The sequence below is a fragment of the Accipiter gentilis genome, chromosome 3, assembly GCF_929443795.1.
Source record: "Accipiter gentilis chromosome 3, bAccGen1.1, whole genome shotgun sequence".
In the NCBI taxonomy this organism is placed as follows: Eukaryota; Metazoa; Chordata; class Aves; order Accipitriformes; family Accipitridae; genus Astur; species Astur gentilis.
In genome coordinates, this window is record NC_064882.1 from 11,667,652 (window position 1) to 11,693,685 (window position 26,034).

The 26,034-nt window shown below is 39.6% G+C and overlaps 1 protein-coding gene across 1 annotated transcript in view; it reads left to right on the forward strand.

Annotated features, from left to right (window-relative positions):
• Positions 1–26,034, forward strand: part of WWC2 (WW and C2 domain containing 2) — a 108,302-nt gene that overhangs the window by 27,887 nt on the left and 54,381 nt on the right. The window contains exon 2 of the mRNA XM_049833179.1: positions 12,959–13,068. Coding sequence (XP_049689136.1) covers positions 12,959–13,068 — 110 coding nt within the window. The remainder of the gene's footprint in view (positions 1–12,958; positions 13,069–26,034) is intronic.

Below are 26,034 nucleotides of genomic sequence, written 5' to 3' on the forward strand. Positions count from 1 at the left end.
GGGTCTCAACTATTCACTTTATGTGCCTTTTCAGAAGCACCTGTGAAGGGACAGAGTGAGCTGACATTGAGCTAATGTTAACCCCTTTGTAACTGGGAAGAGGCGGTTATGCTCTGCTTCGTTGCTGTTGTATTTTTATGGCAGTCATTAACATGCACATAGCATCTTACAGTAAGTTGGAAGGCAGCATGTTCCCTCTGTGCTCACCTACCCCAATATTCTGCCTCCTGTACTGAAATCTTAAGTTGTGTGTTCACTGCTTGCTTCCTTTCATGTGTGTGCGTGTGAGAAGGACATTAGTTCCCCGTTTTGTGGTTTTTTTCTGTGGAGGAAACAGGCAAGATCATTAGAGGACCTGAAGATTTCCATACTTAACTTTTCTGTATTGCATAAAGCTTAAGGAGTTTGGGGATGTGTAAGATTTTTGAGCGTTGAAGGTAAATCTTTTAAAATAAGTAAAAAGGACAGTATTTTTTTGATACATTGCAAGCACTTAATTGCTGATGGTTTTGCAGGATGCTTGCAAAACTGCTAAGCGAAGTAGGAGGGTGTCTTTTGGGAAAACTGTGTGTGTTCCACCATGTAAGATTTATTTTTTTTAAATTTGGTTTGGTATGATTTCCCCCACCCCCTCCTGTCCCCTTTGGTTACTTGGTGGGTTTCTTGGTTTTTTTTAGTTTGGTTCACTCCTACTGCAGATTTTACCGGCCCCTCTAAGGCAACCTCCCCCCCCCAGTATATGTCCTTTATTTGTCTAAAGTGATAGCATTCATTCTGTAGGGGTTTTTTTGTTCAGCTATTTTTATTATCAGGTTGTGTTTTTGAAGAGTTACTTGTGCTGCTGTTAAAATAAGTGGGCTCATTCTTTCCAGTTAGAAGTAGATTTTTGTTTTAAAGAACTTGTTGCTCTCTATGTACAATGCATCTTTTCTAGTAAATACAGGGCTATGTTGGCTTAGAGGCTGGTGCCATCAGTGGAATTTTGGGGTTTTTGATCATGGGGAGGTTTACATGACACCGGGCCTGCTGGTAACAGATGGAGTCCAGCTATCTCAAAGGGGGGGAAAAGGCTTCTCGCTCATGAGTTGGTGGGGCTCACAGAGAGGGCTTTAAACTAGGTTTGAAGGGGGAAAGGGATAAAACTAAGTTCACCAGAGATGAGCCTAGGGGCAGCATGCCAGTGTTGGGGGTGGAATTGATAGTCCAGCTCAAGTGCATCTACACTGATGCACGCAGCATGGGCAATGAATAGGAGGAACTGAAAGCCATTGTGCAGTAGGATAGCTATGACTTAGTCGCCATCACAGAAACATGGTGGGATGACTCTCGTGACTGGAGTGCTGCAATGGATGGCTATAAGCTCTTCAAGAGGGATAGGCAAGGAAGGAGAGGTGGTGGGGTGGCTCTCTGTGTGGGGAGTGTTTCAATTTTACAGAGCTCCACGATTGTGATGATAAGGTCGAGTGCTTATGGGTAAGGATGAGGGGAAAGGCCAACAAGGCAGATATCATGCTGGGAGTCTGTTGTAGACCAGCCGACCAGGTTGAAGAGACGGATGAAACATTCTACAGGCGGCTGGCAGTAGTCTCACAATCACGTGCCCTTGTTCTCGTGGGGGACTTCAACTTTCCAGACGTTTGCTGGAAATACAACACAGCTGAGAACAAACAGGTCTAGGAGGTTCCTGGAGTGTGTGGAAGATAACGACCTGAAACAGCTGGTAGGTAAGCCTACCAGGGGAGGAGCCTTGCTAGACCTACTGTGTACAAACAGAGAAGGACTGTGGGAGATGTGGTTGTAGGAGGCCATCTTGTGCTTCATGACCATGAAATGACAGAATTCTCAATTCTTGGTGAGGTAAGGAAGGGGGTCAGCAAAACCACTGCTATGGACTTCTGGAGGGCAAACTTTGGCCTGTTCAGGACACTGGTTGAGAGAGTCCCTTGGGAGACAGTCTGGAAGGGCAAAGGGGTCCAGGAAGGCTGGACATTCTTCAAGAAGGAAGTCTTAAAGGCTCAGGAGCAGGCTATTCCTATGCGTCATGAAACAAACTGTCAGGGAAGACGACTGGCCTGGCTGAACAGGGAGCTTTTGCTGGGACTCAGGAAAAAAAGGAGAGTTTACCATCTTTGGAAGAAAGGGCAGGCAACTCAGGAAGAGTACAGGGATCTTGTTAGGTTATGCAGAGAGGAAATGAGAAAGGCAAAAGCTCAGCTAGAATTCAATCTGGCCACTGTTGTAAGAGATAACAAAACAATGTTTTTACAAATATGTTAATAAAAAGAGAGCCAAGGAGAATATCCATCCTTTATTGGATGCAGAGGGGAACATTGCCACCAAAGATGAGGAGAAGGCTGAGGTACTTAACGCCACCTTTGCCTAAGTCTTTAATAGTGAGACCAGCTGCCCTCAGGGTATTCAGGCCCCTGAGCTGGAAGACAGGAACGGAGAGCAGAATATACCCCCCATAATCCAGGAGGAAGCAGTTAATGACCTGCCACGCCTAGACACTCATAGGTCTATGGGACCAGGTGGGATCCATCCAAGAGTACTGACGGAGCTGGTGGAAGTGCTTGCCAAGCCACTCTCCATCATTTATCAGCAATCCTGGTCAACAGGGGAGGTCCCAGATGACTGGAGGCTTGCCAATGTAGCACCCATTTACAAGAAGGTTTGGAGGGAGAATCCGGGCAACTACAGGCCTGTCAGCCTGACCTCAGTACTGGGGAAGATTATGGAATGGTTCATCTTGAGTGCGCTCATACAGCACGTGCAAGACAACCAGGGGATCAGGCCCAGCTAGCATGGGTTCATGAAAGGCAGGTCCTGCTTGACCAGCCTGATCTCCTGCTATGACCAGGTGACCCTCCTAGTGGATGAGGGAAGGGCTGTGGATGTTGTCTACCTGGACTTCAGCAAGGCCTTTGACACTGTCTCTCATGGCATACTCCTTGAGAAGCTGGCGTCTCATGGCTTAGACAAGTGTACTCTTCGCTGGGTAAAAATCTGGCTGGATGGATGAGCCCAGAGGATTGTGGTGAATGGAGTTAAATCCAGTTGGTGGCAGGTCACAAGTGGTGTTCCCAAGAGCTCAGTACTGGGGCCAGTTCTGTTTAATATCTGTATCAATGATCTGGATGAGGGGATCAAGTGCACCCTCAGCAAGTTTGTGGATGACACCAAATTGGGAGGCAGGGTTGATCTGCTTGAGAGCAGGAAGGCTCTACAGAGGGATCTGGACAGTCTGGACCAGTGGGCTGAGGCCAATTGTATGCGGTTCAACAAGGCCAAGTGCCGGTCTTGCACTTCGGTCCCAACAACCCCATGCAGCGCTACAGGCTTGGGGAAGAGTGGCTGGAAAGCTGCCCGGTGGAAAAAGACCTGGGGGTGCTGGTTGACAGCCAGCTGAATATGAGCCAGCAGTGTGCTCAGGTAGCCAGGAAGGCCAATAGCATTGTGGCTTGTATCAGAAATAGTGTGGCCAGCAGGACTAGGGAAGTGATCATCTCCCTGTGCTTGGTGCTGGTGAGGCTGCTCCTCAAGTCCTGTGTTCAGTTTTGGGCCCCTCACTGCAGGAAAGACATTGAGGTGCTGGAGCGTGTCCAGAGAAGGGCAACGGAGCTGGTGAGGGGCCTGGAGCACAAGTCTTATGAGGAGCAGCTGAGGGAACTGGGGTTGTTTAGTCTGGAGAAGAGGAGGTTGATGGGAGACCTTATCGCTCTCTACAGCTGCCTGACAGGAGGTTGCAGGAAGGTGGTACTGGTCTCTTCTATCAAGTAACTAGTGATAGGACGAGATGAAATGACCTCAAGTTGCGCCAGGGGAGGTTTAGGTTGGATACTAGGAAAAATTTCTTTACTGAAAGGGTTTGTCAGGCATTGGAACAGGCTGCCCAGGGTGGTGTCACCATCCCTGGAGGCATTCAAAAAACACGTAGACGTGGCATTTCAGGACGTGATGTAGTAGGCATGGTGGTGTTGGGTTGACGGTTGGACTTGATGATCTTAGATGTCTTTTCCAAACTTAATGATTTGATTTGATATTGATTTAAAATGGTTATGTTTGTAATAGATATTGGAAACTAAGAGCTTTTGTCAGATTTTTGGTTTCTGATGTTGTACAAGTTTAGTAAGTCAGATATAAATATATTGAATTTAGGATTTTTTTGTTGTAGTGGGGTTGCAGAAAGGTTAGTTAGTTTGTGTTCATCCTTGCCCTGGAAGTTAAATGTTTAAATCAAGAAGAGTAGTTCCTGGAAAACATTTGAGTAACGGAGTACAGTTTTCTACTGTAGCTAGTGCTTGTCTCCAAAACCAGTCATTGGTGAGGTATCAGCTTGTTATTTCTAAGCAGTATTTACTGAATATGGTGAATGGTTGTGTGCAATGGTACAGTGTATGAAACTCTGAGTTGGTCTTCAGGAAAGGCCTTTTGGCAGCAGCAGTCAGAACTGATAATGGGCTGATACTGCCATTTCACATGGTAGTATTAATGCAGCTGTCTCTCTGTAGCTGAGAACTAAGATACTGTTCAGCACACTGCCCTTTTCAGCAAAGCATTTCAAAATAGCCTTGAGTACTTTGCCAAAATTACAGAGAAGAAACAGCTTATTCAGTACTCTTAAAAAGGTTTAAAAAACACCAAACCCTACGAGGATGGAAAATGATTAGATTTTAGTTTCTGCTTGATCTTTCTGTGCTTTCTGAACACACTATTTTGTTCACCTGGGCTGCTGGCTAGCTAGACAAGAGTCTTTTACTGGAAATTGTATTTTTCAAAGTCTTATATGTTCCTTGAAACATCATTGAATGTGGTCTAGTCCTATCTACATGAACCCACAGCTCACTTGTAATATAGGAAGTATTGTAAATGACTGTCAGTACAAGTTCAGTGCTAGAAACCAAGTTTTTGAGCTTGTAAAACAGTTGTGAGAGCCCATTATCCCAGTATATACCCAAATAATGTCCAGCCGTTCTGTGTTGCTGTAAGGTGGTGAACTTACTTATGTATGTCTTCTAGTATAACCCCATATATGCCTGTGTGTACATTTTCATTTACCAAGAAAACCCTCTAAAACCCAAGAAGTGTATTTCTTTAAGGTCTGCTGCCTGTCATAAGTATTCAAGGGCTTAAAAGAATCATAGGATAGAAATTCCAAGCTATTAAAAATGTTACTCTACCTATATGGTTTTTTAGAAAACTAGAATCAGGGCCCAAATATCTCAAGTTCCCATTCTTCTTACAAAAATTTGACTGTTTTGTCTATCTTTGTATTACCAGGAGCAAAATTATCTGATATCTGGAAAACAAGTGAAAATTCAGTAAATGTATCCAGGAAATACTTGCTGATGGAGTTAATAAATCTTTGTCTCTGAATAACTCCACTGTGACTTTATTCTCTGCAGTTAATTTTTGAGTATCGAGGTGTGTTTCAAAAAGGCGAAGGTATGGTACTGTCAATGTACTGCTGACTGCTACATGTAAATGCTAGGAGCGTGGCTAGGAATGTTTGACTGTAAACCTATACTGTTGTGTGCATGCACGTGTAATAGAAAACAAGCAGATTAATGGTGCACATGCTAGTGGCTATAGGCATAAAGCAGCATAATTTAATGTTACTGAAAATTTTTCATAATTAAAGAATGGGGTGACATTTAGTTTTAACTACTCTTAGTAATTCTGTATTGGTGTAGAAAAGGTAACATGCGTGTTTCTGTCTTTAAAATACAGGCATTTGTTAAGGTTTGGTTGCACACATCTTGTGAACAAGGTAAACAGATGCGTAACCTTACCATATTTATTTATTTTACACCACTATGCTAAAACAGGGGCTGCCACCATGCTACTACTTTTTGCTGTGTTCTAATGTGGTACTGATGTCCCTTCTAGGTACTTTTTCAAAATAATACCTGTAATAAAGTGGCAGTATATCTTAATAATACCCTTATTAAAAGAGAATGTACCTAAGCAATACAAAGGTTGTACATAATGCCTTGGCCTGGTATCTGAGTGGGAGGCACTACTGTGTTAAGAACATGGTGTTTAGAAGCTGAAATCCTGTCAACAGACTCATGAATGAGGTTTTTCAAGAGAGAGAGAGATTGCGCGTGGGATTTGCTAGTTTATAGAACTGAATGAACAAAGAGTATGGCGAAAGGGTGTTTTATGGGCATGCAAATTCTGCCCCTTTCTACAGGTAAACAGCCCACATACCACTTTTTAAAGTTAGGAAAGTGACAGCAGTATTATTAATAGAAAGTAAATGCATTTTGTTGCAGCTTCAGCCACTGTAATTTGTAAAAGAGAAAATAGTCTTCCCATTGTAATGTAACTTTCATGCTGTTAATGGATAGTGGCCTCAGCTATAGCGAGCAGCAGTGCCTCTCTAACTGATCTGCAATGTGGAGCTACAGCTTGGTCTCTTGTCATTCTGTATGCACTCTGCTGCCTGGTATAGTATTCATCCCACTTAAATGTAATTACCTTGTGTAGACTAAGAAGCCTTGCATTCAGGCTCCTTCTATAGGCACTAGAAAAAGAGGAAAACCTTCATCTGATTCATCTTCAGTCTAAATAGATGTGGTGAATCAGCCTCTATAGGGAACCTAAAGGAGCAATTCAGGTTAGATAACTAACTTTTGAAGTTTATGAGATTAATTGCACCCCTGAGTTTTATGTAAGAAATCCATCTTGGGAGCCAGAAGTGAGTAAAATCCTTGTTTGGGAGGATATTTGGGATGGAATTAGAAGACATGTTTATAGATCCTTCAAAGTCATGTTGCCTATAGCATTAGAAAGTTGGGTAAGAATTTAATTGATTTTAAGATCCATCTTAATCACTAAATTCAGGAGTTCTAGTGAAGAATTTAGAATGTTTTTCTATTTATACATTCCTTTCCCTGATAGCTGATTTAAATTTGTACATTTGCTGGTCTTGCGCTACTGGATGAAAATAAGAATCAAACACTTCCAGTCATCCTTCTGCAAAATAAGAAATTGGCTGATGCTGATTATATGTTCCTATTGTGTGTCATTGTGCTAGTGGAAAATACTTGTGGGGAAGCGCTCAGAGGAAGTTTTTTGTATTACTGTTGTATCGTGTTATTGGTAAGTCATCTGTACACCCCTCTGAAATGATGTGTGTAGTTAAATGAGCCAGATTTCAGGTAAGTGTGCTTGTAGTCCTTCCATCATTTGAATTTATTCTGTTTTGTTTTAAGAGATGCTCATTCCTGCACATCTAAATAGTAACTTATGTTTTGTCTTCTCAGTTCCTAGAGTGTGGAGAAGAGCTATATTTTTCAGAACAGTTTCTAGAAAATGTACTAATGAGCACTGCATTGTAAGAGAAAATAAATAACACGTAATACACATTATTATATATGAGAATGAATGGGTGTGAAATTTAATCAGTACAACACTTCATTTAAATGTCACACAAGATCTTGCTACATGGCAAAGAACATGAGGTCATTTTGGGTAGGAGATAGGATTTGGAGAAAGTTTTCAAATGTATGTTGAGGTTACTATAGGAATTGGCCCTAGTTAAAATTGAATTCAGAACTCCGAGTCTTGACTGTAGAACAAGCACTACACAGTATTCTTGGAAGTCGTTTTGAAAGAGATTAAGATGAACCTGTTCATAATTCTCAGGTATTTATGTACCTCTTACCAACCTGCATTTCATTCCTTTCTAATTGAGGAAAAGAAGTCTCAGATTTGGAGGCGTGGAGGGGTGCGGTGTCTGTATCTCCCTCTGACCCAGTTTTCTGAGATCTGCCCACTGTAACCTTTCTCTCTTCCCCACACCCTCTACTGCATATAAATCACAATAAATCAGTCTTACAAAATTGATGTCAATAGTTCTATCTAAGCAAAACATGTCAAGCTGTAATCACATAGTCCTTCAGAGTGTGGATAAAATGTCTTCAAGTATGCTAAGGTCAGTGATGCTGGTATCAGCTGAGTTTAGAAGAGAGTGAAGACCAAAGTCCAGAGTTTGCTATTGATAAAGTAGAGTCCTAATTATAATATGGATAACCTCTGGTTCAGTGTTACAATTGATTTAATCCTGAATGGATTTTGGAGAAGAAAGGAGTCGGAGAAGGAATGCAGCAGAATGCAGCATTACTCTTGCATAGAACAATGTGTTAAAAATTGTGTGTGTGTATATATACATACATATGCATACACATTTTTAAGAACATGCACATTGATAATCTCAGATCACAGAAGTGTGAAATATTGTGGGCTCTCTGTATCTTGACAGAAAGATAGCATTCACTAGTATATGTAGTAAATTTCTCATTTTTTTGTGGACCCTGACCTTAGGAAGAAACCTTTCTTCTACGTACTTTTGTGGTCTAGGGAGTACATCAAGCAAGAAAGTTGTCCAAATGGAACTATATTGCACTGACAATCCATCAGTCTGTAGTTATAGTTCCATTTTAGAGTATCATCAGCCTCTTACTAACTTTGGATGCATATACAGACATTCTTATAGGCATAGCTGCAGATGATGCAATAGCAACTGTTAAAGATAACACATATATCATTGTAGAATCTACATTTTAAGATCTTAGCTAACTTTATATTTTGAAAACTTTAAAGAAAAATGTGGATTTGACATGGTAATACAGCTTCCCAATTTGTAAGCTGTATTTCTCTTCTAGGTTTCCCAGGGCATCTGTGAAGTGATTGGCAATAACATTATTATGTATTGTTTACGTAATGGAATTACAGAATGCTTACTGGTTTCCTTAAGAGTAGCCACTTCTTGTTACACACACCTGCTTCTTGTTTTCTTGGTCCAGGGAGTACACTTCAATCTATATGCTGAAATGGGAGCGTTGCAGCTATATAGTAGATAAAAATGTTATATATGAGCTAAAGGCTAGTAAATTAGCCTTCACTTGGAAGGAGTTCTGTAAGGTTAAAAAAAAAAAAGTGCCCATAGGTGAGAGTACTTGAGTTTAATCATATGCATTAAAAAAACAAGCACCTTTTGTTAATTAATTAAACTTCATAGTATATGAAAATATGGACTTTAAGTCATCCTTTTCAGAGTATCAGCATTCTTTTAAGAACATGTAAGTTGATGACTACAAACTGAAAAATTATTATAAACTACCTCAGAATATTAGTGTCCTGAGATGCAGCACTTAATCCTCTGTTATGGTTCAATAAACCTCATTTTTCTTGGATCACAGTTAATGAATGCAATGGGAGTCCATCTATCATAGGTTATTATGTCACAGATAATGATCTTCATGCAGACAAGATTCCTTCAGTCCTTGCTCCTAGGTATTAGCTCCTTTCCAATTACATCTCATAACTCTCTGCGCTTTCAACTATTGTCTTGCAAATTTTCTCTTGCATTTTACTTCTCTTTATGTTGTGTTAATCTCATCCATTTGCTGTATGTGTTTTGAAAGTAAATACTGTTTATATCGAGACAGTTCTGAGGGCCCTAAGCAATCAGATATCACCTTGTGCTGATTGCTGCTCAATTGTAAAAGTCCGTGCCAGGCTCAAAAATCTTGTGCTGTTAAAAGACTCTGAAACAAAAAAGAAAGTCTTAGGGGTGTAACACTCTTAAGTAATTGTGATCTTGTTATGTACAAACCTTTTCATGTTTTAAAAATCTACTTGGGAACAGTTTTCCTGACGTAGTTCAGATCTTAAGGCTGCAATGTCCAAGCATGATGCAGCAGAGCAGAATTCATAGAATAATTTGTCCAGTACTGCCTGTATTTCGGGGCCTCTGTCTCCCTCCTCTTCTTTTGTTTAAGGTCCAGAATGGGTCACTGAAGTACTCTTCCACAGGTTTTAAGTGTTGCTTTCATTTATGGAGTGTCTGGGATGAGAGAGTGGCTACTATTCATTCTCATGGTGTCTGTTTTCTGACAGGTGATAACACCTGGATGGAACATCCTCATGGCCAGAGTGGTCTGCAGTGTAACCTACAGAATGTGCTATAATAGTAAGAAGTCGGTATTTGATTAAAAATAAAATTGGTGTGGAGGGCAGATGGAAAAGCCAGGAATAGTACTGGGTTTCTGTCCTTCCTGTAGAGATAGTTTAAAAAAATCACATCTTGTGATTGTTGCTAATTGTGGCGTGTATCTTTGGTGAAAGTATTGAATGCTTATGCAGAGTTCTAAATGAGTTTATTAGAGACCATCTGGCCATGTTTATATGAGTTTATGGTCCATACTCTGCTATATGGTATTTCAATTAGAAAAACTATTTGAACTACAAGACTCGTGTTTTGAGTTAATATTATGATGTTAAGGCTAAGGATGACGTTGAACTTTTATTTTTACTCAGTTTAAGATGTTTCATGAAAATCCACGTTTGTAATCTAATTTGAGGCAGGACTTTCTTCACAGCGAGATGTGCCCTTGTAGCTGGCACAGGTTCACATAACTAACCAAACTCATCAAAAGGCTCTTGCTTTTGTGATTGATGCTTCCGCTGAGCAGCAGTGGCCTGGGAACTCTCTGACATGAGTTCCCTGCGTTCAGCCCGCTGCATGCTGTGGACAGTCTGTCTGAAGCTGTGATTGTGTGCATTATCCTGGCTTTAAAAGGCTTCTCCTGCTTTCCTAAGAGCCATCTCTTTCTGTCTAGCTGTTCCTATTTGCAAACAAAACAGTAATCTTTGAAGTGATGCTGGTAATTATTAGTAGGTAGTATTTGGGCAGGGGTATTTGATACAGCAGTGCTAGGCAGCTGCAGCTTTGCAGGCCAGCTATTAGCCTGCTGAGCTGGGTACCTGCCATCCCGGCCATGGCAGCACAGCTGCTGCTGCTGCCCTGAGAAAAGGAGGAGAGTGAGGAGCAGAGCGGTGAGTCTGAGCTGGGGTTTCTGGAGAGCTCCTTCTCAGAGCAGCTTCACTCAGCAGTGCCGTGCCTGGATTTAAAAATATGTCAGCAGTGGGAATAGGGTGCAACGGATAGGCTTGGTTTACTACAGACCTGGTCTCTCCCTGGAGATTGCTGGGGAGTTTACCCCAGTCGGCTTCAGTGGGATGTCCTCCACTGCATTGTAATGAGGAGGATGGGTCATGTCCATTTGAGATTTCCTTTAGAAAAGGAGCTCTTGGTCTGTGAGGCAGCATATAGTGGGTTAAGGTTGAGAAGGAGAACAGGTACTGCAGAAGCTACACCTACTCACTCTACTGGGAAAAGTGTCTGTGGCTGGCCATTCTCATGGAGAATCTCTCCCAGTAAACAGAACTCTTCTCCCAGCTTGCCTGTGCTGCTTATAATCCATATTTTCTATCATAGCAATGCAGATATAATTCCACATTGGTAATCTCACCTGAATTTTGTAACAGTTTTCAGTGTGTTTAGTGGGTTTGCATAGCAGTTTGCAAGTGCCAGTAAATTAGCAAATTTGCCTTATACATGTGAATATGTTCAGGACTTCAAACTAAGCATTAGTAACCTTCATAGGATTGTCTTGTAAACTTTGGAGAAATATGAGGAAGTGGATTCATGCTTACAATTTAAAAAAACCAAACTGAACACACACACCCCCCCAATTCAAAAGGGTTTGGATCCTAAGAGCTTGATTCTTTGTAATTTCTGCAGCCTTAGTTTGGAGGAGTAAGTGTTGCGCTACTTAAAGAATTGGTAGGTCAGATCCATCAATAATAATAATATATTTGTGGGACAGTGATTTCTAAATCAAAGCTGTGCTCAAATTTCTATTTTCTCAGCTGCATAAAGAATTTAATTCAATAGTGTTGTAAAGTATTTTCTATCTGGTGTTTTCTACACAAAAAAGCCAATTAATTTTGTAGAAAGTAAAATGTACTATTCTCTTTCATTCTTCACAAAAATGTCAATAAAGCAGTGTCTTTTGGTCAGAAACTAATTGAAGAAAAAATACTGAAACACAGAAAAGCATATGTGAATTAGACTGTTAGCTTTTTATTTGTATAGAATTTTAACAATGAGGTGAAAAAACAGTCTTAGGTGATAGAACTTAAGCAGCAGTGAGCAAAGGAGGTGATGCTTGTGTGTCCCACAAACTGCTCTTGATAATCTTACTCTGAGGATTTTTTTTAAACTCTGGATATGTACTAATCTTATTGCCATTATGGTGACAATAAAACCTTAAATCTCTTGTTCTTCCTATTAAATACATCAGTATATCAGACAAGACATTTATCTGTCAGTTTACCAACAGGAAACTGAATACTCATTTCTGTTTAAAAAAAAAAAAGGAGGGGGGGGGGCAAAAAGATGATGATATACAGCTTTGCTCAGCCTCAGTTGGAAAAGAGCCAATGAATTATAGTTATTAATCTATTTCTTGTAACAAATAGGTGCTCTATTATTAAAATGAAAAACTGTGTCTATCTTCCTAAAAAAGCACCATGTGAGCATCTAAGGCCCATTAAATGTCACTTATAAAATGTCTACTCTATGCACGCTGCTGCTTATTTTATTCAAGTACATGGATTGGTAAGTGCTGCTAACTGCATCTTAGGTGGTTGTATTATCTTTTCTGAGTTTCCTGTCTGTGGTCATTAGACAAGATGGCCTTGAAATCTTATGGTCTCATCACAGACTCAAGGTGGAAGGGTCTGGTTCTTCTGGGGACAAACAGGAGTATAGACTTTTTTTTTTTTTAACAAGCTATTGGTTATTGTTTAATTTTAAACGGTAAAATGTGAAAGAAGTTGCAGTGAATTTCTCATTTGAGTGCCTGTACTGAAAAGATGTTTGCAATAACTTACATTATGTTTTTGGAGTTAATGAATTCGGAAGGATGGAATAGGGGAAGAACAATCAAGAACCTAAACTTTAAGAGGGAGAAAAGAACTTGCTCTCCTCTCTCCCTGCTGTCTGTCTTTAGATTCTATCATAATAGGAATTAATATGAATAACAAACGTACGTAGGGAAGAGAGAAAAGCTATACTGTTAACTTGTTTCTTTGTTTTTAGGTTAACAAAGCCCTTGTCATTTGCGGATTGTGTTGGGGATGAACTGCCATGGGGATGGGAAGCTGCATATGATCCTCAGATTGGTGTATACTATATTGATCACATCAACCGTAAGTATTTTTCAATTTGCCATATTGATTATATAAGAAGGCTCATCTTGATTAGACTTCCCTGAGAAGCTTCTAAAGCGTGCCTGGGAGTAGGGAAAGATTTCTTGTGAGAGAATTGTAGTTAAAATAACAATTCCTAAGTTTCAGTAGACAAATAATCCCATTTGTGTGTATGGGTTTGTTGGGGATGGTTGCAGGTGTATTATAGCTGGCTCAAAATTATTTAAATGACTCCTCATCTTTTTCTGCGCAAGAAGTCCATGTAATGTGTAGTAAATAAAGATGGGTTGCATCTGTTGGTATCTGTAAAGCGTAGGATGTTTGGTGACTATTAAATATTCAGGAATGCACACTGGTGGAGGTAGCCTGATACGAGTAACAAAAACTGGCTTCAGCCTAACTACTGAAAGGAACTATGGAGTTCTGTAAGGTAGTATGGAGCATGGGGGCTGGTATTTGTAACATGTATATGAGGTCTGGCAAAATGTACTGTAGTTCTAAGAATGTTGTAGAATACATTTCAGACTATAAATAATGCTATGTTTTGTAGTAATTGGAAAGGGAATGGGGAATCAAAATGCTGGGGAAAATTTGCCCTTTGCTGCATCGTAATTGGCTTTAAAAGGCTTACAAGAAAATCTGCTGGTACAAAATGACTACATCTGTTTCTACATATATTTTTAATTGCATGGGAATTATGTCTAAACCATACAAAAATATACCAAAATTTGAAATACAATGCTTGTTAGACTTACTGAAATGAATATATTCCTGAAAGCATTTCTGTCTTCTTTTTATGCGTTTATTACTCCATATTAATTGATACCTTTTTCTATTTTCTCAGGAATTGTCTTTAATAACATAATAGAAGAGATTCTATTTGAGACCAATACTTGAATATAGGTGCCTTCATCTGTGCTAGCAGTGCTGTGTACTTAAAAAATAATAAGGTGCCTATGGCCATTTCAGATGCTTTAGGTTAGTAGAGACAACTGCACAACGTCAGTAGATAGGGCATGGACAGTAAGAGACCAGTGGCCTTCTGGAACAAAAGCTGGTGGCAAGGCTTGTTACCCATGGCATCTCAAATGTATGGGCAATGGAATCAACCCTGAGATGTCTAAGCTGCTTTTGTAGTCAATAGCTATCTAGTCAATACAGTCAATATAATGTAAAGTGTGATATAGCTGGCTGGCTGGGTGTCTGCTTTGAAGATGAGCTGATTTAAGCTCCTTTGGTTGGGTTGGACTGGAACTCCAATAACTACAATGGGACACTAGATATCTACCGTGCTTAATGAATACCTGCAGATAGACACCTAATCTTGAACTGAATCCCACTCGGTAACCACTTTTATAGCCCTGCTTCATTGGAATAACAATGAGAGTCCTCTGATCTTATGTGTGATGTTAAATGTTCCTGTATTTTAAAAAAAGGGACATACTTGATTGAATTCAAAAGGTGAAGAAAGTAAAGGATTTGCTTCTCAATCTAAATGCTATTATCAGAGGAAACTTGTCTTTAACTTCTGCTTTGGCCAAAACCATAAAACTTAAAGCTATAAAATTTTGAGAGGCAATCTGCACTTCTGGGTATTTTGAAAGTGCTTTCAGATCACTGCTCTGATAATTGAGCTCTTTTATTTCATGCATGCTCAAAATTTTTAATCCCTTCTAAAACTGTCTTGTGGCTTTGTTGCCCTTTTTTTTTTTTTTTTCCCAGAAGGAGGTTAAATACTTTCTTTACTTTTAAATGCTATTTCTGTGCATTGAAGGTGAATTCCTGAATATTATAAGCTCTTCATGGGTTGAAGTTCTGCTTCACACATATCTAAGATGTTGAGGCTTGGTCAGCATTGTTTTGGAATTCTCTTGGATATTGTTAATATACTGCAAACAGTAATGCTTCCGTTTAATAGAGGACAGTTGAATATATTCATCTGTACATGTGCCTTTCTGTGGCTGGGACAAATAAATGTGATTAGCTACATTGTATTATGTTAATGTGTATGATGGATGACAAAATGGTGTACTTTGGACTTTGGTATACTTAAAGTGGTTTCCATCCATTTTTCAATAGTGCATTTGGTTCCTGTTATATTAACATATGAGTTGCTTTGTAGCAATTTCAGTGAAACTTCTTATTTTGTAAAGTGGTATATTTTAGTTTTGTATGCTGTATTTTGCGCAGTGTTTTGCTGAGAGTACCCTTTTGCTGCTGGGAGGTAAACTGCCTAAGAATCTTATAAGTAGGTCATTTTTTTCATGTGCCAAATATGGAGATTATAACTTCTACTTCATCTGACTGGGGTACATGTGTTGTTTTGATGCTATTGAAATCTCTAGTATGGAGATCACTAATAATCGAGGGGGGGGGGAAGCCTTTCTAGAAAGCAGGTTTTGCACCTGCTTGCAGCTTTATTAGCAGTGTAATAATTCAGATGTGTTGAATATGCTTTTTGGATTCAAACTGTTAAAATTCCCTGTCAGGACAGTGGCTGTGTTAGAATAAGGACGACTCCTTTATTCTTTCACCTGTATTAGTTATAATTTTGTTAATTCTCTCTTATACTGGACAAAGAAGCCCAATGAGGGAGAAAAACTGTACCCACTGCTAGGAGGAGGACCAAACGGATAGATGCCTGAAAAACAAGTTGGATAAAGCGGAATTTCAGGAGCCACAAATGGCAGCTTGAGGGATGGTGCCTTGGGTAGAAATCTACTCCCATGTGTTAGGTAGGGAGAAGTGACTAAAGATGTTTGATATTCACTGCCTTCCGGCTGGATTTATTTCAGCAAAGTGTTTGAGGGAAGGCCCATTGATTCTCTCCTCTTGCATCCCGTAATTAATTATTCCGAACAGCTTCTCTATGTGTTCTCTTTTTCATTTCTTTTTGTCATATTGTTCCTACTGTGTGCCTCTGTACAAAGCTACATTCGATACAACTGTGAAGTTTCATGTTGTCTACAGGACTTTAGAACTGTTCTAGTAAAACTGGCCAATCTTGTTAAATTTCTCAAGCCAACCCAATAAGCTATGAGCAGCAGGCTAGACCTTAGCACAAGAGTGTAAATCATGGTTCTTCCCTACTTTTCTGTTAAAAACTCAAGGTTGAAAATGTTAAGGATGGAATTTCCATTAGTGGTCAGTGCGGGACTTATTCCACCCCTCTTGAAGGGTGAATATTGGCAAAATTCCCACTGATTTCAAGAAAGCAGTACTAGGCTGCACCTTGCAAAGTTCTAAAAATTCTACCAAAGTTCTATAACATCAATTCTTCAAAAATTATTGAAATCAATGTATATATTTTTTAAAATTAAATACTTTCCCCATCTGTGTAATTATCTTAGTCCTTTACCTTCCCTTCTCCCATGCAAACCTGAGAAAAGCCTGCTTTCCTTAACTGCCAGTGGAAACTCAATTTCTCCTCCACAGAGGGGTAAGAATTGGCTGTGAGCAGTCTGCAGTTGTAAAACACTCCCTCAGACTTGAGGAAGTTTCTTTTGGTGTCAATATGTTTAAGTATAATTTGCTTTTATTATCATCACACGTTTTCTATAATTTTATATATGTTAATGAATTTTTTTCAAATATGGTTTGTCTTTTTTTCTTAGATCTTACTGATTGCCTTAGAGCTTTCTCATGATCCTTTCGGATGATGTAACCCACTTTGAGAAACACTGACTGAGGTCATTACTTTATGAATATATTACCCCAATTAAGAATTTTAATGTGATGCTTTCAGCTTCAAGGGAGACCAGATTACAGGCCATCTGGCAAGGCAGAACGTGCATATGATGTGGGTAGCTAATACTGTAAGAACTTAAGTGCTTACCCTGTAGTTCAGTAGCGCTGTTTGTTAGAGGGATGACTGAAGGGGTATTATTTGGTGGTCAGGGACTGAGGAGTTCCTTTTATGCAGGATCCTTCTTACTGTGGCTTGGGAGAGTCCAAAGATCTTATAGCTTATGCTGTTCACTCTTATAATCGTTACTGCATATATGTACTCATGTGTTCATCTACTTAAGCTAATTTGCTAACGTTTACTAATTTTGCCAAATAACACAGTTAGGAACTCAAGGCAATACCAAAAATAACACAAACTATTACTTCACTTTATTTTGTATGTCTACAGGCAAAGTTATCGCTTTCAAGTTTTTCCTATTCTTCTGCAGGGTTTTCAACATCATGTGTTAAGTGGCTGAGATGCAAACATTTATGTTCATAGAGCTTGGATTTGCAAACACTTTTAAGCTGATATAATCTCTGAAAGAATTGGTCCTGCTCTATTGCTACCTTTGGCCTTTTGTTCTGTCCCTGCAATGTTTTTGCTTATACTGGCATGAACATTTGCATGGCCAGACAGTGAATCAGATCAGGGAACTGATTCGAGTTGAAACTAATCTGGTATGGAAAAAAAAAAGTTGCTATTTGTTCTCCTTTCCACACCCCTATTTATGCAAGCAAGAGAGGGAAGGTGACCTGGGTCTATGAATGAACAGTCAGGTGGAGAGACAGGGGACAGCTGCTTTTTTTGGTAGCGCTGGTTAAGGGTATTTTGAAATGACACCCTTGAACTTTCATCTGTTCCGTGCCCTGTGCAGGCTTGCCAGGAAGCAGTTTTGACTCTGAGGCTGTGATTTCCAGGTGCACTTTTCGGGTGGTGGTGGCAGCTGAAGTAGCAGTCGTTGCCTGCTCTGGTTCCTGCTCCCACATTGTGTCAGCAAGGAGGATATGTAGTAAACACCGACAATGGGGAAGCACTCTGCTTCCTGAGGTGTGTGAGTTGTCGTTCCCCACCTCCTCTTCCTTCCCTCAGCTGCTCAGGTTTTCTGATCCAGATCATTGCATGGGATGTGTGTAGATGAACTGTTGTGGAGGTAATAGGAGCAAGAAAGGGAAACTTCTACTTTTGGCCTGACATGAATAGTCTGAGGGAATCCTGTGCTGGGACAAGTTATGCCTTGCCTTCAGCACTCTACATATTCCTAAATAACTTAGCCCCTTTACTTCCATTTCTTATTTTCAGGCTTGGGAATAACCATTCAAGTGGTTCTTTTCTTCATTGCATAGATTTAGTTAACCTATAAAACACGTACTCTGCTGTTAGTAACGTTTAGTGGCAAAGGTAACAGAAAGGAACTGAATGACAGTGTTTAAAAGATAAGGACGGGAAGGAATAGCTACTTCTAGCCTAGTAGTATTTCAGACCATCATGTCACTTTTTTTGCCACTCTGTACTTTGTATACAGTATAATGATTTTTCTCCCTGCCTTCCACCCCCAGCACTTTTCTTCAAAACGGAGTTGGACATCTACCTTCTTTGCTTCTGCAGCTCCTCCCTACTTAGTTTTAATTGTGCACTTTGGAAACATGAATGCACCTTTCCCAGAGACAGTTTTCTACCACTGTTTCATCCACAAAGAAAAAGAAAATTGAATTAGAGTGATGCTAAACTTCAGGAGGCATAGAGGTAGAGGGATTTGTGTCTGCTTAGCTCGAGAGTAGTATTCATTCGAGGTTCTTATTTCCTCACTTGGTTTCCTTCCTTCTTAAAATTTCAAAGCCTAGCTATTTACCTACACTGTTTGATGCTTATAACATGGTATTTTAACTACAGGTATTCTATTTTTTTATTGTAATCTTAAAGGCTTTCATGCCAGTTTACACCTGTGCAACTGGTTTATCTAACACAGGGATTTTTGTAGATAGACTGACTCTTCTCTGCTCCAGCCTGGGACTCTAGTACATGTGCATCTATGAAACTATGCCAGACTGTATTTTCAGACAAGGAAGAAATCTGAAAATCCCACTGAGTCTGCAGTTACCATTATCTCGAGGAAGTCGAATGGTGTATCATGATCATAAATGTGCACTGTTTCTTCCCACGACCCATCACCATCTTCTAACCAAGTGGTGACATGCAAGCATTTGGGAAACAATTGTGAAGACTCTTTACTGTCAGCAAACACACACGGTGAAAACCCAAATGCAGTAGATCTTATCTTGAATCTTATTTATAGGTATTTTCTCTGCAACCTGGCTGTAGGAAGGGATTAATCTGGTGCATGCTGGCTACAGAAGGAGGGCTCGAGCAATGAAGGCTCTGGATTAAAGATGATTTTAGCTGCTAACTTTTCTGTAAAGTTCATACTTGCATGTTTTTCTTATGTCTTAGTCCTGATAGTCATAGCAGTAGAACGTTACCTACTTACTGGATAATGTAGAGCAAAATGCTCAAAGTTTCTACTGCATTTGACTCCAAGATATATATATAAAAGTGTATGCTACCTGATATTTAGAGGAAACTAATGTGCCTTAAGGATAACATGTTCAATATTTCTTTGTAAAAATCTCTGAATAAATATGTCTTGGAAATCTGCTCATGCTTGCACAGTATAGCTGGAAAATGTTTCATTTTCTCTCATTACTCAAACTCAAGCACAGAATTATTTCATGGAAAAGTGAAGAAGGTGTCCGGAAGACAGGAGGCATTTTTTTGTGTGCAAGTTTTATGGCAGGAAACAAACTGTAGAGAGCTTAGTTCTAAGCGTACTCTGAATAACCTAATTTTGCTCCATGTCTCCCTTTAGAACCCGTATTCCATCTTATTATGTGGTAGAATGTGATTTTCTTTGAGTATCCAGCAATGCGTTAGATCATTTTTAAGACACTGTATATGTCATCTTGTTGGGCTCCATGGTCTTACCAAAACTGCTGTCTCTGTAATGTGCTATTCTTTATTTTTATGTACCTGTTGAACAAATATATCAGTGTGAAATGATGTAATGCTTGTTTGTGAATTCTTCCTCAAATTTTTGGGTATGAATTGCTTTTCTTGTTGTTTGAGTTTGAATCATAAGTATTTTTAAAAGTGCGGGGAAAAAAAGAATAAGAAAAAAAATGCATTCAGAAAGTCTCTGGTATGTAACCAATAAAGTGCATTACTTAAGCCAGTCTAGTGACGCTTTGTTATTCTCCCTGAAACTAGTGCTAGTGCATTTGCTCCTTTGTTGTTCATTAAGACTTGCATCTCGGTTGCCTGCAATATCTGTTATGCTGCTTGAAGTACCATGAAGTAAGTGTATTTTTGCAGGCAAAAGTACTGGAGATTTGAAAGCTAGTTTGTTTATCAAGAGACGTGGGATATACTTGTAGAATAAACATATCCGTAGTGATTACATAATGTTGTTGATAAAATTGCTTTCACCACCCACCACTAAGCTAACTCTCATTATCCTGTGATAGCCGATATCAGACACCATTTTCCCTCTTCTGATGTTAATATGTCAAAGGGTTGTTGTTGATTTTGTTTGTGCCATCTTGAGACATTTTTGTGCGAGATACCATTGAAATCTTGATGCTCCTTCACTGTGCCTGGCCCCAGTTTGGTTCGCCTGCAGCCCTTTTCCAGGGGCTTTCCCTCAGCATGTGGCAGGCTGCTTTCCAGATATCCCCTCCTTCTCACATCACCTCTGCAGAGTAGATTGTAATCCTGCCACAGCAAAGACATTGGGAGCTGTTCGGAAACCAATCTGGATTTAGATTGCCGGCTTTCTTCAGCCCCTGGGGTTCAGGGGATCCTGAATGTAGCAGTCAGCTATTGGGTTTGGAGTTTTGAGGCCTGTGTTACTCTCTTGAAGGTGGGGTTCTGTTTGGCTGGAAGTAGTAGTCCTGCAATTATTACGCAAGATAACTGGACATGTCAGGTATAATGGAGTTATCTTTTCATCACTTACTATTTCAGGCAGAGAAAGTGCCAACTGGACACAGAGTAGCTGAGTTATGACATGGTGCAGCCCAGAGCACAGCTGGCTGTGTGCGGCACACTTCTGCATCAGTCAGAACCACCCTCTTTTCAGGGCTCAGCTACTGCGGTTTTGCCACCTCTTGTCTTGTATTGTAGCCTTGGTTTCCAGGTCTGGAGACTTCCCTGTAAGTTAGTATATGAGGGAGAAGGTGCATGGTATTGATGAGTAGATCCATACTTAAGATTCTAATGGATGACTTTCCGTAAGTAGGCTTGCTGCTGCCAAAAAGGGATGTCTAGTTCCTTCCCAAGCTAGGTGGTTGTTCCTCCTTTATATTGGCTCATTGGACCTTTGGTAACATGGCACAACTCGCCTAACCTGCCTGAACATGATATATCTGCTTTCATGTTATCTTTTGGAGCCAGTGAGTGCTTGTGTGCGTTTAGTACAGTGCTTTGCACTGGGTTGAGTGAGCACCAGAGACTGTGAAAAAGAGAAGATGTGAATCTGTAACATTGGGGAGTGTGGGTTGAGGTGACATGGTGGAAACAAACCAAAAATCACTGCCAAAAAGGAGGGCTATTACAGCAACTCCAGCTGTGGCACACAACTCCCCCCCTGCTGTCCTCCCTACAGATCTTGGGTCTCTGGTCCTTGTTTCTAGCCAGGTCAACTAGTATTCCTTGGAATAGCCTCTCTTCTGAGCTGGTGATTGTGCTGCATTTACAAACTGGAATAATATGGATATGTGTTTAAACAGATAAGGGTTCTCTCTTCAGGATGGTAAGTATAATGTCACGATTTTGTCTCCTCTTGCTATGTATGTGTCCTTCTCAAGTAGCATTCTAGCATCTCTGGCATGTTTTTTAGTGAGACCCCTTGAGAGTACTTGCGCTCTAACTGTGGTGCCTAAATGTAATGCGTCTGACTGAAGACAGCTTACATGTGACTCGTTCTAGAGCCAATCGATGCTATTATTTTATTTGGCAAAGGGAGATGTTGGAAAACTATTGCTTCCACATATTGTTAATCCTGTAGTAAAATGTCCAATTCTCTCATGTCTAGCAGTAGGGCATCAGGGAGCCGTTCCCTTCCCTGTGGGATTTTAATTTCATGTATTTTAGGGAAATACGATCCTACTGCTGATAAGGTAATAGTTTCCTTCTGTTCAAGTAGACTGTAAAAATTTGGCAGAGCTGCTTGATAGCAGACAGGAACGTAACATATGAAAATATCTCATTTAAAAAAAAAAAAGGCATGCCTGACTATTTCCTGTATTCCATGTATAATATATATCTTATGTATAAATTACAGAGAACATGCATAGCATTGCTGCACTTGAAGCAAGTTCTAGCCAAAGGAATAAACAAAACTTTCAAGCCATAAAGTCAGTCCTGGCATTTTGGTTTTGAATTGTTTAGTCCAAATTTTTTGCTGAATTTAAGTGAATCAAACCTGGCTGGCAGTGAGCCAGGAAGAGAGTGCATTTCGAGGATAGCAGTATGATTAAAGCCAGCATAGCTTCCTCTTCTACGTTAGAAGGCTGTGGTCATTTCAGTGCACAGGAACGTCCTTGGGTGGAGTGTGCCATCCTGCTGCTTGTGCAGTTCCGCTGGGCGAGACCACAAGTGTTTTCTGTCTTACAGAATTTTCCCCCAGTGTGGGTAGTCACTCTGATCTTTAAAAATAGGAGGAAATAAATTGTCTGTTTATATTTTTTAATAAATTTATTAACTAGGAACTTACAGTAATTTGTTTAAATGAAATTGTTTTAAATCAAGATCTCTTAATAGAATTGAGTAATTTTGATTTGCAAGTGGCTTTGCCAAATGACTCTAAAACCAAGTCAAACTAGGAATGTGTAACCTGAATATTAGGCATGCCACCACCCTCCTCATTCTGTTACTCTGGATCATTATTTTGGATTGTGATTGGACAGAGGAAGTTGATATATAAAGATATTTTTAAATCTAAACAATGCTCTTGATAGAGCCTGATGTACAACTCTTAGTTGTATAAAGATCCATTTTAAGGAGATTCCTTTAGTTCATACCTAAGCGTATGCCATGAAAAATAATAGCCAGTATATCTTCATTTTCTCTACAAGAAACAGCTGAACTCTTGAATTTAACTGTCTGGTGATGCAGAAAGCATTGGAGGGGTCATGCCTGGGGGGATGGTTTGTTTGTTCTCCACTGCTGATGATTGAAGTCCAGTTAGCATTTTCTAGAACAGACACAACCCTATAGCTCTTGTCTAGTGTTCATAACCGGTGCTTAGTCCTCACCTGACCAGCAGATATAACAGCTCCCCATCTGTCTAGCTAGCAATCTGTTTGTTGCATGATTCGTATCTGCTGCAGACAAGGTTATAAGGCATCCTGTTGCAGTCACCAGTGGAAACGTCTGTCTGCCCTAAAAAAAGGAATGAGATCTCCCATGTTTATTTTATATCAACTGTTGAATAGTAAGGGTAGGAAAATGTTTGGATGTTCTCTGTGGTTTAAATCTCACTCTTTGGATTAAGCATGAAGGTCTTCACATCTCATTTTGAAGTGTTCAACAAGCTTTTCCCTCAATGACATGCACATAACTATCCCAATAATATTCTTCTGTATGCAAGTTTGACCTTAACAGCAGGTGCTTAAAACATTCCTGTCCAAGGAAAAAATTTATCTTTGTGAGGCTTTACTCTGAGAAGTATAAATATTTGTTTTTTGAAAGAAGTCTGCTTTTTAAAAAATTTTATTGCCTCTTAGAAGGTGCATGTGCTCAAATGAATGTACTTTTCACAGTGCAGCACTACAGTACCAGAAATATTATCCATAGTTCTGTCTTTGTTTTTTTTTCTCTGTGGAGTAAACCTACTGATTAAAATTGAGACAACTGAAAATTATAGATGAACAAGCATATGGTGCTGCTACACAGGCACATGTTTTTATATATATATATATATATATATATATATATAAAAAACAACTTGCCGAACAAGCGATATGCTTTTTTGAGTTTTCCACTTCATAATATTTGAGAAGACAGAGTGAAAAATACTCCAGAGCCTTCTCTGCTTGGTAAAAGTTGAGTAATAATTCTGGGATAGTCATTCCACTACTGCTTTGCCTTTTCCAGGATTAGGTATTTTCCTGACTGAGTGTTCGTTTCGGAATAAAATACATGCAGATAGAATTGGCTGAGACTAATTTGACCAGTCAATGTACTTACACAGGCAAATACTTGAACCTCAGTGCGCTGAAGTTAGTGTGCAATTTTTAAAATAAAAGGTCACCTTTAACTCATTTATGACTATCAGTATAAAAGATGTTAGCTCATGTAATCATAGTATTGTTTTGCACATGCAGCTTGGAGAAGCAAAAAGAAAATGTTTGATTGTATTTGTCAGCAATACAAAATAATCTACTGTTGATCGGCTTTGTCCTTCTCTTGCAGTCACAAGGACAGGGCATCTGTAGGCCACGTTTTAGAACTCTGCAGGCTACATTTGGTCTTTGGGCTGCATGTTGAGCAATCCTCTCTTAAAACCTACAAGGCAATTACCTACAACATGCTGGAAGATGAGACCTTCCAATCTTGTAAGATTATTCGGTGGCTGCTGGTTGCACTCTTAAAACACAATCACATCATTACATTCTTCTAAAAAACCAACATAACTGCATTTATCCTATTTGGTCATTGACCCATAAGAATCATGCTTCATGCTCTTCATCCTGCTTCACAAAAAAGGACAGCTCTGGAAACCAACACTTCCTATCTTGTGTAAATAACTGTGAATGTGGAGGTGTGTTAAAGCACAACAGCAGTAAGTGGCCACAGGTAGGGACATGTGTTGACCATTTAGGAAAGAAAAGGTATTGATTTGCTTCTTTGTGTGCCTGATATCTTTGTGGAAAAAGCAGGTGGTTATAAACACAGATATATGTGTGTGTGTGTCTGTAGCTACAGTTTGTTTTTTGGAGAGAATGTTCCTGTTGGGGTTATTGGAAAACCAACTGTGTATAAAGCTTCTCTGCTTTAATCTTTTATGCACCGCACTTGGGTTTATGTGATTTATACTCTATGCATCATTGTGAACATCTAAGAAATACCTTTCCCAAGTAGAAATACAAAAGCTTGTCATGTTTGTAAATGGTGGAGGGGGTGTGTGTATCTGTATTTGTTTGTTTTTAAAAGCATCGGTAGTTCCATAGACATAAGGTTCTACAGGGTTAGTTTTGTGGGATGCTCCTTTTTATTTGCATGTCTTTTGGTTTATGTGATATTAACAACAAAAAAGGCTTTTGAAAAACTGGTAGTTGGTCAGTATGGGAAACTGTTATTAACCAGAACCTGTCCTTATCAGCTTTTGCTGTTACAAAATCTGTTTTCATATATGGAGTTGAAAGAGTGCCTTCTCCCCAAGAGTGCACTTTAGCTACAATTTAGAGCAATCGGATGGGTTCTGCTGCAGTTCTCCCCCCTCTGCCATCTTCAGCTGCATGTCCCCATTTCCCCTCCCTCACACACACACATTGGTTCTCACAGTAAAGTGATTCAGAGAATTGAAGTGGCAGAAATCTAACCCAGAGAATAAACTTGCCTCCCCCTTTTTGCAGAAAAATTCTGAATTAAATACTTTGCACTTAAATATTTTGGTACTGAATGTTACTTTTTATCTCTGTAGCTCTACCTAGATTTATAGTGTGTAACTTATAAAGAAAATGCAGTGTGGTGCATGTTTGCATTTGGATTTCAAACTTTTCATGACTATGTCTTATGAGAATGTTTTTGTACTTAGTACAGCTTTAAAGGAAGAATATTCATTGTACAGCTTCAAAAAGTGCTGAACTAAGTCAGGAAGCGTTAATGATAAGATTGAACATTCAGCCTTGACTCTTCCTCTTTGCATATTTACATTAAAAAAACAAACAAACCACAAAACCCTACAGTGAGATTGATCTCATCACATACTTTCTTAATATATACCACTACCTTATGTCTGATGCTCTTGTCTATGCATTCTATGCAAGTCTGTCTTCGGTGTGACTGCTGGAGTTAAAATGTTTGACCTGAAGCCCTTTGTGAAGTAAGGACCTGTTCCAGCCTACTCATTTATATTACCTGGGTAGTCAGTGGAAAGAAGTAGACACCTAAGAAGACATTTCAGTCCCATGTATCTTGGGCACCTGTCTTTGATGGAGTGAAGTGCCCTCTGAGGGCAG